Source organism: Polyodon spathula, chromosome 21 (assembly GCF_017654505.1).
Source record: "Polyodon spathula isolate WHYD16114869_AA chromosome 21, ASM1765450v1, whole genome shotgun sequence".
NCBI lineage: Eukaryota > Metazoa > Chordata > Actinopteri > Acipenseriformes > Polyodontidae > Polyodon > Polyodon spathula.
In genome coordinates, this window is record NC_054554.1 from 4,311,372 (window position 1) to 4,323,585 (window position 12,214).

At 38.6% G+C, this 12,214-nt stretch overlaps 1 protein-coding gene across 1 annotated transcript; it reads right to left on the reverse strand.

The window, feature by feature from the left end:
• Positions 1-2,157: 2,157 nt before the first annotated feature.
• On the reverse strand, positions 2,158-7,831 carry LOC121296104 (G1/S-specific cyclin-E1-like). Its single transcript, XM_041221308.1, has 12 exons — positions 7,176-7,831; positions 6,601-6,653; positions 6,361-6,448; positions 6,213-6,275; positions 5,600-5,763; positions 5,317-5,452; positions 4,451-4,597; positions 3,787-3,882; positions 3,547-3,690; positions 3,106-3,217; positions 2,750-2,907; positions 2,158-2,367 (listed from the first exon to the last, which is right to left on the reverse strand). Exons 2-12 carry the CDS (start codon positions 6,612-6,614, stop codon positions 2,251-2,253), a joined length of 1,239 nt encoding a protein of 412 aa, XP_041077242.1. The 5' UTR covers positions 6,615-6,653; positions 7,176-7,831; the 3' UTR covers positions 2,158-2,250.
• Between the last annotated feature and the right edge of the window lie 4,383 nt (positions 7,832-12,214).

Below are 12,214 nucleotides of genomic sequence, written 5' to 3' on the forward strand. Positions count from 1 at the left end.
ATGTTTTTTTCAGCTCCTCGGGGCTAGCAGCCTTCGCGACCAAGCCCAGTCCAGCGCCCAGCACGGCTTATCTGTTGGGGATCTCTCCTTATCCTAATTTAAAGTCCGGGCTAATGCGGCTTGCTTCTCTCTCCTCACCCGCTACTGTCTCACTAGCAACTCATTTCTCCTTCCTCTGCTCTACACTTACAGCTCCAGCATACACCCCATGAATTAATGTCTAACCTGAAAGTGTACGTTAAAAAAAAAAAAAAAAAATTGTTCTGCTTATTTTTTTAATACAAATTGCTGACAATTTAAATTATCTTCACCATAACACAGTCTTGGCCCACCATGGTCAAGCAGCAATGACTGCTTCCGCCAATGATACTCTAAAAGATACACACTACAGATCAATTCAATGCAAATGTGTCTGTGAGCATCCACCACATGTAGAATTTCGAATTAAATTAGTGATAAGCCTTTGATAGCTCAGAATTGTGATGAATGTCACTCTGATATAGGCTGTAAAGGGACTAGTTAGTAAAATACAAGCAGTATCTGCCAAGACTGTAGTCAATATTGAAGGGTGATAAATCCCACACTGTCATGTCTAACTTTTGCCTGCTAAAGAAATCAGTGACCACATGTCAGCAATCCTAAAGCATGGAAGACATCTAGTGGATCACTGCAATGTTCAAATCCATTGCAGCTGATCCAGAGGGCAGTGTTAGTGGTATTGAGACAGTACATTCTTATAATTCAGAATACACCATTTTAAACTAAGATTTTTTTTCAGGACTCTTATCCTCTGCAGCTGTTTAATAATCAATGTGTACACAAGAGGAATGGGGCATTCATAACCATGTAAAAACTAGTGACCAGTTGTGGGATTTAAACATTTTTGCTTCAGCAATAACTTTTTTGACAGAACTTGAAAGCTTTTGGTAAAATAAGCATGGTGTATGTAACTGAACTAAACATCAGTTTGCATGAAGTTTTTAACAATATTAATTTGCTATGCTGTAATGAATACATGAAACTGGAAATATCATTCACCACACTCACTCCATAGACATATGGAAAGCTTGCAGGTATGCTTTTTATTGCTAATACTGTTAAAATACTAACATAGTATAATTAAGTTTATTTTATACTGATACAATAAACCCTATACATGCCAATCATTGTCAGCCTCACAGGCAAAGAAACACCGTAGTGAAGTATTAAAGCATTGTATTTCATTGATAAGCATTTAGGTACCAAGCACTATTTGCTTTCTGCATTAAGTTTGGCACTATTAGCCATCCATATGGTGTTACTAACAACCCTGCGCTAGGCAACTGTCTGTGGTCTGTACCACTTTATTGAGTTATTGTTTTTTAACTCCGATGCTGGCCTGAGCTGGATCATTAAGATATTGCTTTTCATACGTAAATATTTGATAAAATACATATAAGGCTGTTTGTTATGATACAGACCTTTTACAAAACATTTTCATATCGTTGCTCGTTTCCTTCTGTGACGTGGCAAGTATATGTGACAGTGAAACTAGATGGAACTTTTGTGAAAGCGGTTGTTATGGAACTATATCAGGTAACAGGGTTGTTCACAAGACCATTTCCACAAAATAGATCTAGTTCAAGAGCAAGTCATCTTAAATAAGTTCACACATAGTACAACTTAAAACAACTGTCTGAGACAGTACCTTTATTTAAAAATAACATACAGCAAGGTAGCAGCATTTGTCATAAAAATGTATTACAATTTGGTAAACCAATACTCTGGGGGGGAAAAAAAGAAAATTCTGTTAGCTCTTACATATCCATATTTGCATTGCTTATCACGCTGACTCTAGTCTCTTCAGCATGCACATTTGTAGAAATGTGTCCAACAGCCCTTGAAGCCCAGAAGGACCAAATGGCCACATAGCCCTTGCCAAGATTTGATCCCTACTGGCAGTCCATCTGTCAAGTTCCACCATCTATAGCAGCATCCAGAGCAATGAATCGTGCTCTGAATATGTGACTGGTGGTGCACTTGACTAAAATGACAAGTTATTTTAAAAATTCAGGTTGACAGAAAATGGCCCCATTACTCCACTCAATTACCATTAAAAAAAAAAAAAAAAAAAAAAAAAAAAAAAACTAAATATGCTGAAATAATTTAAAATCCTTTTTTTTTTTTTTTTTTTTTTTTTTTTTTAAATACATCTTTTGTGGTTGCTGGTGCATTTATTCTTTCAGGTCACATGTCTGGATCCCAGTTCATTCAGGACTTAAGTATCTCCGTTTTCTCACTACTGTGAGGAGGGGTAAGAACACCAGAGGGCACTGGAGAGTTTCGACCCTTCTCTGAACCGAGTGCCCGATGAGCAGAAGCTCTGTCCTATAAAACAAAACAAACAGAAACAGGTACATTATAGAGACAGAGTGGCTAGAATGAATTATGCCGTTAACAGACATTCAATTTCACGGTCACCGAAGTTTAAAAGTTTTGACAAAAATCCTAAACAAAAAACAGCCCAAATGCAGCTAGCACAAACAGATTGCTACTGCAAAGTTCCATAGTTGAATTTCTCATTCAAATCATTACCTGCAACACAGACTGCTTCAGAACAGGAGTTACCCAAGTGTCTCATTACAGCAACAAATGTAGCTCAACAGTAATCTGTCCTATCTGGGTGAACCACATTCTCTGGTAACGTTGTGTTTTAGGTGTCAATACTAAATTGCACAGCGCATATGTTAGAGATGAAACAAGCGCCTACCAGCCACTCCAGGAGAACAGAATGAGTCTGTATGTTGTGCGTGTCCTCTGGAGAGATGCCTTTGAACTTCTTTAAACCAGAGGTGCCCACTTCCCTTATAGATATGGCAAAGGGAACCATCCACCTCACACACTCCTCAATGTCTCTCCATTCAAAACCTAGGGAAGAGGAAGCAAAATTAAAATCTGTGTGCGTTTACACTCATCTAGGTTATATTAAAAAAAAAAAAAAAAAAAAAAAAGCCAGAACAATTCAAATACATTTAATAATAATAAAAACAACACTAATAAGCACAGTATATTGACTTATATAGGTTTAGGATGGGAAGAGACTGTTCAGTATTCAAGACTACATACCTGAAACTTTCTGCACAAGTTCAAGTGACGAAAAGTGAAACAAAGCTGATGCAGCTAACACTCCATATGGATATTCCAAACACCCGACATCCAGCACACACAGGTCTATAAGCTGTGGAAAAAGAAAATTAAGTTTAAAAGATACCCTTTACCTAAATATACAGTCACAATAATTACTGGATATTTTACAATTCTGATCTACAAGCTAAACAGTGCATACTGATGTTCAGTTAATTAAACTACAAATAACTCCTGTGCATACGAGGAGCTGCTGGACCTTATCGTGCACAGCAACAGGCATTTATAAAACAGCCACGTGGTCAGTAATTGGGAAAAAGGTGGTGGTGTTAGGAATATTAGCCTCCTGGCATTCTCCTGCAAAAAAAAAAAAAAAAAAAAAAAAAAAAAAAAAGAACACAGACGTGCACATGGTCAGCTTACCTCTGCTATTTGCACAAATGTGGCCTGTGGATAGTGTGGAATCAACAGTTTGCTTGTTTCTGTGCTGTCCTTCAGGTATGCAACTTGCATGTAAATGTTGAGCCAGGATAAAGTCGTCAAGGGACTCAAACTCCATTTTAACTCCTAGATGAAAGAAAAAAAAAAAAAAGATAATAAGCACCATTATAAATCAATTAAAATAGAAGTGTATTTTACTCTTATTGTCTGCAGCAAACTAACCTTCATTACTATAAGCTCCATATGAAGGATTTCATCTTCTGTACAAGCACCATCAGTAACATAAGCAAACTGGTACAGCTTGGGAGGATATATTTCCTGTCAATGAGAACACACACACGTACGTCTTAAAATAAAAACAGGAACTTTCCAACACCTCCCTCTCTGGCAATAGGAGGACATTGCAAGATCTGTATCATTCACACCACCATTTAGGGCAATCCAGGTTCCAACAAGCACCCTAATGAATATGAACACTGTTTAAAATGGTGCCCTTAAACCACTGAAGGACAAGGCTTTTCTGATTCGGACTTGTTTATCAACATTTCCGATTTACAACAGCATGAAACTCCTCCATTAGGCCTAGATCAAGGCCTGCAGAGCACATGGAGGCCACAGCAGAGTTTTGAATAGCCAATGTCACACAGATTAGGTGAAAATGGTGTTGTCCCCTTTGTGTGTTAGGGAAATCAATGAATTCGCCTGTACCCCACTATTACCATCCTATTATATAAACTTGTGAAATGTATTTGCAGTCTACGATTAAAGATTACTCTGCATCAAAGGCTTTTACTTCTCAGCAACCCCTAAATCTGTCATTGTACTGAAGATGGAAACAAGAATTCACTTTCTGTATTAAACTTGTACACAGACTTATTTTGTTTACCTCCAACTTTGCAGCAACAAACAGCGAGGAAATGCCAATAAGCTGTAACCTGGTTTTGACAACGTCAGTTTGTGTTGCCATAAACCGGTCAAAGAAATCCTGGGCCAAGTAAAATGTCTCCCTGTGAAGTTTGTAGACCTCACACACCTGCAGATACAAAAGAAAATATTAAATATCAATTAAATCAGTCTATTTTATGGAGCACCTTTCATAGTGGACCATCACAAAGCGTTTTACAAGATGCAGGAACAAGAAAATCCATAATACTTTAAATAGAGAGAAAAGCATAATACATGGCACAATTCAAAAAAAAAAAAAGTGTAACAACTCAGTTTTTTTAATCCCAGTTCACTGCTGCAACCCCCCGGCGACTCGGGAAATAGAGGCCGAAACATGCGTCCTCCGAAACGTGTTCCTACCAAACTCTCATTTTTCACACTGCGAATCCACAGAGAAGGCACCAGACCTATAGTGCCGGAGGACAACGCAGATCTGAATGGCTCCCTTTCAGACCCACAGGCACCCTATCAGCCATAGGGGTCGTTGGTGTGCAGTGAACCGTGGATTGCCCTGCCGACTCAAGCCCTTCCTACCCAGGAGGTGCTCGGTCAATTGTGCGCCGCCCCCTAGGAACCCCCTGTCACGGTCGGCAATGACATGCCTGGTTACAAACCTGCAATCTCCAGGCTATAGGGCGCATCCTGCACTCCACGCAGAGTGCCTTTACTGGATGCGCCACACCGTAGCCCTCAATAACTTGTTCTAAGGAATACCAGTTTAATCACAAGGGGATATGGGGGTTCCCAAAAGTACAATAAAATGTGACATATGCACACCATGTGTTGGAATACATATTAGTTACTCGCCTCCATTAGCCAGTCAAGTAGAATGGCCCTCATTTTTGGTTGGAGATGTGGATGCCTTTTCATAAAGTGTTTGTCACGCAGGTATGTCTTATCTTTCTTAAGCAAGTTATCCCACACATCATCTTTGTTGGCCCAGCTGCAATACAAAAAAATGAACACATCCATACCTTAAACAGTCAATCTAACCTAAACTTCCCAATAGGGAAAACCAATGACTTGGCAAACCATTTTCTAAGACTATGCTATCTTAGTCAAACTCAAATTAACAGTATAGTATACCTACCCCAGAACTGGTAGCGGAGAAGCCCTTACAGGAGTGACGAAGATGTTTTTAAACCTATACTGCATACAGCTTCCTGTACTCATTATAACTGGTTCATCTTCTTTGTCGGGTGTGGGAATAAGCCTGCACGGACTTGTGCATCCTGTGGCAGAATTCCAACAGGTCTGGGGAAAACAAAAAGGAATACAATGTCATCTAATCTTATCTAAAATTTCAAAGAACATTTTTGGCATTGTAAATGTACTGCACAATTCCTATTTGAGCTCCCTCAGCAGACAACCAATTGCCTTGCTTGGTGCACAGGTGTGCCTCCGAAGGCTGTCCACTTATTAGATCATTTTCATTAAATTTCTATAAACCAAGGAGGACTACTTCCTCTGGTCCTGTGAAAACACCTCCACACCTGTCCACAAGCACACAGACAGATAAGGTGGCATGGGACCTTTTTGGGTGTGTGTTGGGGGAGGTAGGGGTTTATGGCAGTCACTTCATAAACTGGTCTGACAGTATGCACCTATGCCCCGCCCCCCCAAAATGTACATACCTAAAAACAAATGCCATCAACGTGATGATAGTTAAGTGAAGGAGATACATTCTGAATGACAAGCCATACCTGAATTTCATATTGCTTTTTCTTTGTCATATCAGCTGCTACTTCGTCTGGGTCCTGCAGGTACTAGAAAACAAAAGGATACAGTTTATCAATTATTTAAAAGATTGTTTTTGAACGCACATTGGTTTCTGGGTGTAATTAAACTTACAATAGCAACATCTGCTTTCCTTTTTCTAGAACGTGCACTTTCTTTGGTCACTTCATTCTTTGTAGTCGTCTTAAGCTCAGTCTGCACGCTGAAAACAGAAACAGAATAGCACTTAAAACATTTTTAAAATTCAAACGATTTTTCATTTTCAGCCAGGGCCGCTTTGCTCACACAAACCACACAGTACACCAGAAGCACACGTCGTTAATGATATCGAAGGAGAAACATATGAAAACTTACCACTTTCTTGACATTATATCCTTAAAATACTCCTTTACACGTAGAGATATATGCTGCAATGACAATAAAAAATATATTGTTTTGAGTACAAACATTTGATAACATACTTCCCAACCCCCACTTGTGCCTCTCACAAAGCATAAACGCCCAGACTACAAACTTATTCAGCGCGGCGATTGGAAGTGGGGCACCACGTTTGAATTAAACAAGCAATTTAAAAGAGAAACCAAATAACATCAAAAGTTACACATTTCAAAATATGAGAATTCATAATTTAATACCTCAAAGGTCGGATGGTTTACGACAACGTTAAAATAAAATAAAAATACTTTAGACTTCCCGGTCTCTTGGCTCGCTAGTCAGAAAATGGCCGAGCTGCTGAGGGGAGCCCTCGTTTTTGGTTAGCGCGCTTGATTTCACCTATCTTTTTAAAAAAAAAAAATACAAAATAGTATTTTTTTAAGAGGATGGCCTGATTACATCAAGCCTTTGGTACTTGACATCAATTTGCAGATTGTTGTTAAAGAAAATAACTTAAATCACAAGGCAAGTGAGCCCCCATGATCCAGCCTTACCTTGGATGTTTCTCCTTTCAGTGTTTTTTTTCTTTACAAAAACGTTTTCAACGAAAGAGCCAACAGTTCAGTTCATTTGACTACAGGGTTCCCCGATTTAAAAATTAGACGATCTACAAATTGCGGAAACAATTGATTCATCAGTCTTGTTCTGCTACCAGCTAATATGTGTTAGTAGTTCAGTTGCTTTGATAGACTGAGCTGGCGCGTTGAGCTTTGCGCCTGATCTCAAACTGGCTGCTGTATCTGTGAGAAAGGGAGGAAAGTGCGAGCGGGTCATTTAAAAACCTGGCGCGCTAGAGTGACTTTAAAACGTCACTGCAGAAAACTGAATGTAATGTTCCAAATTTTCAAAAAAAAAATTATATTTGTGCTTCTATTATCTTTCTGCACAATGTATCAGTAACAGTGAATATGAAGTTTAATCGGTGTTGTTCTGTATTCAGCCGGCAATGGGCGGGTTGAGGGCGGATCCGGAAAAAGGGGCGTGGTTGGAGCACGGAACTGGAAAATGAAGCATGGCTCGGCAGTGTTGGATGTAAACAAAAAAAGCAACCTTCAAAAACGCAAGGGTGACTACGTTATTTGTGCGAACTGTCAAGTCGATAGATGTAGTAATTTTTTTTTTCCTCGCCACCGTTCGAGTTGTCATTAATAGAAAAGTTAATTTCGTGTTGCTATTTTTGGGGGGATTGTCTAAGTGCCGCGTAATATGCAGATCCAGGATGAGGCTGGACAGAACTGGCGTTTACTGCTGGAGAATACAATGCAATAAATGTTATATATCTATATATATATATATATCTATCTATATATATATATATATATATATATATATATATATATATATATATATATATATATATATATATATATATACACACACACACACACACACACACACACACACACACACACATACACATATATATATATATATATATATATGATTTACATGTGAGTACATGTGTCTGTTGATATGGGTTTTAGTTTGGTTAATTGTTACTCTGTAATAGTTTGCATTTAATTGTGTTATTTGCAGAAAAAAAGAAAGAAAGCTACAAGTACAGTCAGGCTTAAACTTTGACCTGTCACGTGACAAATAAACAAACTTCTCTATTTCCAAAAACGATCAGATGAAGTTTTTAATCGTCTGTTATCATCGGCAAGGTACATTAAAGCTTTACCAGGTTGAAATGAATGCTTCATATGTCAGCATTATTAAAAAAATATATTTGTGATGACCTGTTTTTATTTATTTATTTATTTATGTATGTATTTATTTATTTATATTTAGGTACTCCACTTAATAAGTTGCCAATAGCTAAAATAACATAATAAGCTTTTCGTGAAGACTTGTACTGCAGTGCTGGAATCGTAAGTATATTTATTTTATTAGTTTTAATTTGGAAAACTTGCGTTTCTGTGAGAGTTTAGTTCACTTCTTGTCCGCGAGCAATGGGTTTTTTCTAGACTCTGTAGAGGTTGTTTAGACGTGCAGGTCTGCATTGTTCAAATGATCAATAGTTTAATATGACAAAAAAAACAAAATGGGTTTGTTTTTATTTCAGTGTTGAGAAAAACAGTTCATACATTGAAGTTGTAAAATGCACTAAATGTTTATAATAATAATAATAATAATAATAATAATAATAATAATAATAAATTGTACAACAGGCTGTTTCCACTGGGGTTTTTATTGGATAGACGATGGTAGACAACAGAAACACTGTGTAAATGGAATATTCCTCATTTGACTGATTATTTTTTATGATGCACGTGTCATCTCAGACGTTCAATAAAGAATACAAGTGTGATGCATACAATTCAAAACCATATAAAACACATACAGAAACTGGCAAGCACAAACTGCTTGACTGATGTACTGTGATAGTGATCACTAGGGCCTGCTTTTGGTTCTATTTGCACCAGTTCAATGTTGCCATTTGATAAGCAGAGCACCAAAATTTGGTTGGGCTACCATTTTGAAACATGATCAGTGCAAGGGTGTTCAGAAAATACAATGGTGTATAGTTTTACATTACCTGTACTACTTGTAGAATGGACTCATTATTGATTGACCTTCCTTACACAATGGCAGTTGGCCCTGAAGTAAGCATCTCAGTGACATCGGTTTGTGCTGCAGTTAGACAGACATGTCTAACAGAGACAGACAGACATTTTAAATGCATGTGCTGGGGACCTTTTAAGATACCGCAAACAAATAGGAGCCAACCACATTCAGATTTTCACTGACATTAAGAAGCACAGGTACGATCTGATGTGTGCGTGTGCACTAAATCACCCGTCTCTAAAGACTACTGTTAGACAGTGCCTTTAGCTGTAGTGTTATTTTCCTTTATTTTCAGCTTCCATGCTGTGATGTCTGTGGCCGAGACAGCTAAAGCTGCTGAGTTCTTTCTCTCTGACGGGATCGTCATCACTGGGACAGCCACTGGAATGCAAACAGATCTAGAAGTGCTCAGAAGTGAGACCGGACACTTCCGCGTGCACTCTGTAACACCGATTATGAACCCTTGTGCACATACAGGTTTATGTAGATCTCTTGTTGTTTCTTAGACAAGTAACTCCCAATGCTGATACCTGGGAAACTCCGTTTTGCATTTGACCAAAAACACTGTTTTACCCTGGATGAACCTGGCCGTTCTAGTCTAGCTTTCATAGCTTTAGGCAGGGTTACAGCTGTGATACACACATTGCTACTTGTGTGCAGTGACCACCTAAAGATTTTGGATAGCTTTGTCTATATTCATTTAAATTCTTGGCAGTATTTGACACTGTGGATCAGATGATCATTTTGGAACACATGATACCCAAGTTGGACAGTGGAAAAGCTTGACTGAATTTTCCTTTTTTTACATAAAACACACTCACAAATATCTTGAACATTTTCAGCATTCACAAACAATGTTATACAGAACAACTTTTATTTAGAAGTAGCAGAAGTGCTGTCAGTAGTAGATGTGCAACAGGTTTTAAGAGGCTTTGCCACTTAATGCGATAATTTTCGCAGGGTAGGCTGTAAAAGGAGATTGATTTACGGAATTTGTTGTACTTGTCAAAGACAACCACCAAAAAGTTGAATTATAATTATCCTAAGGTACCATATGAAACAGCATTTGTCAGTTAGACAAATATGGTGTCTAGAAAGCCTGATCCTGTGTCCCCATTGGCAGTACATCTCTTAAAAGGAAACTGATAAAGGAAACTCATAGTTTATAGGGATGTGGAGACCATTGACCTAGAGAGCGCTAGGACTCAATGTACTAAGTCCTCTGGACAGAAGGAAAAGCATTTAAGAGTTCTGGACACCATTCACTATTCCTGTCCTTAAGAAACCCAGACTTGCTGCCACAAATCTGTCTGACATATAAAGAGCAGGGCAGCCTGGGAGAGGATGCATTCCAGTCTCCCAGCTGATATCTCTGATGAAGGGCATGCATTCTGCATGAGAGACTTGCTCTACTAATATAGCTACCACCTTTGGTCTATTTTTAAATAATGTTCCAGATGGCGCAATTGCTATGAAGGTAGTAAACACAACATGGATGGACCCAGACAGCCACATTATCCTGGCTCTTGTTTGGCAATTTGCCTACCTACAGCAGACCGCTGCTGTACTTTGCTCTGCCAGCATAATATAGAAATTAATCTCAAATGCATCCCCATTTTAAGTGCCTAGTGGCTGCTTATTATTCCTCTTGTTATTTCTAACTAATGTTCAAACATAAAATACTTTGTACCAGCACTACTTAGGGCACAGGGAATAATACCTTCTAGCAAATGATGGCCTCCATTCCGAGGCTTATGATCTGCCGGATTTGAACTGTGCCTTCTAAATGTGAAAGGCAAAGTGATTATCACATGGTACCACTTTGATAAGCTGAGCATCGTTGTGTACTGTGGCTTAAACGGCCTGTGTGTTTCTTATGGCAACTCATACCAGTGGATGTCCATATAGTCAGAACTGTGTTGTCCATCACTTTCGGAAACGTTAGTGCAATAACTTGACTTACACAAAACAATTCCTTACAAGACTTATATGTCAGAAGTAGAACCTTACAATCTATTCTCTGCTTTACAGGCAGCCAATATAAGGAATCCAAGTGAGGGCTAATGTGCTGTCTTAGTTTGGTATGAGTCAAGAGGTGCGCAGGAGAGTTTTAGAATAGGTGAAGTCATGACAAGGAAGGCCTACAAAAAGAGAATTACAATAATCAATCCTGGAAGAGGTAAAAGCGTGTCTCGGGATCTCATGGTCCGAATTCTAGCAGAGAAGTGCCAGCAGCGATCTTGAAAGCCTGTGGAGCACAGCCAGAGATCAAGCAACTGGATAAGATCTTAGAGATTGGTGGCCCCGTGACTGGCAAGCACTCACAAAGCAGTTTAGTAGGCCACGGATCGAGCACACAGGTGGTTTGCTTCATAGCAGTAATTAGTTTGTCATCTGAGAGAGGAGAAACAGGCTGAAAATAATCAAGCTTAACAATGTCAGGTCTTGGGGTGCTGGTAGCAGCTGGGACTTCTGCTTAGACAGGGTTCCAATAGAAGTCACGTTATCACTGAAACATTATCACTCTTCCCATCTCTGGACTGAGGAGGGCAAGACATAACCAGAATTACCTGCAGGGTGAAGTATACTATTAATTGTTTTAAACAGGATAGCTGGATTTCCTTTGTTTTAGATGATCATGTTAGAGAAGTAGGTGGTTTGTCTCGAGTCCTGTACTGTAGTTTATTTTTTCAGTATTGCTATTTTTTTCCATCAATTTGTTGACCACATAACTGAGTAACTACATGATATAGTAAGACTGCTCAATTGATGCCCCCTGTTCATGCTTCTTTAATGGGGTATTTTTAAAGGATTAAAGGAAACTTGTTCATAACATCACCTGGAGATGCTAGCCAGGCACTTTAGAATCTGTATTGTGCAGTAAATTCAAGTTGTTTTTTTCTGTTTTGTTTTTTGTTTTTAAATATGCAGCAATAACATTAAAAGAAAAATCTAAACAAAAAAG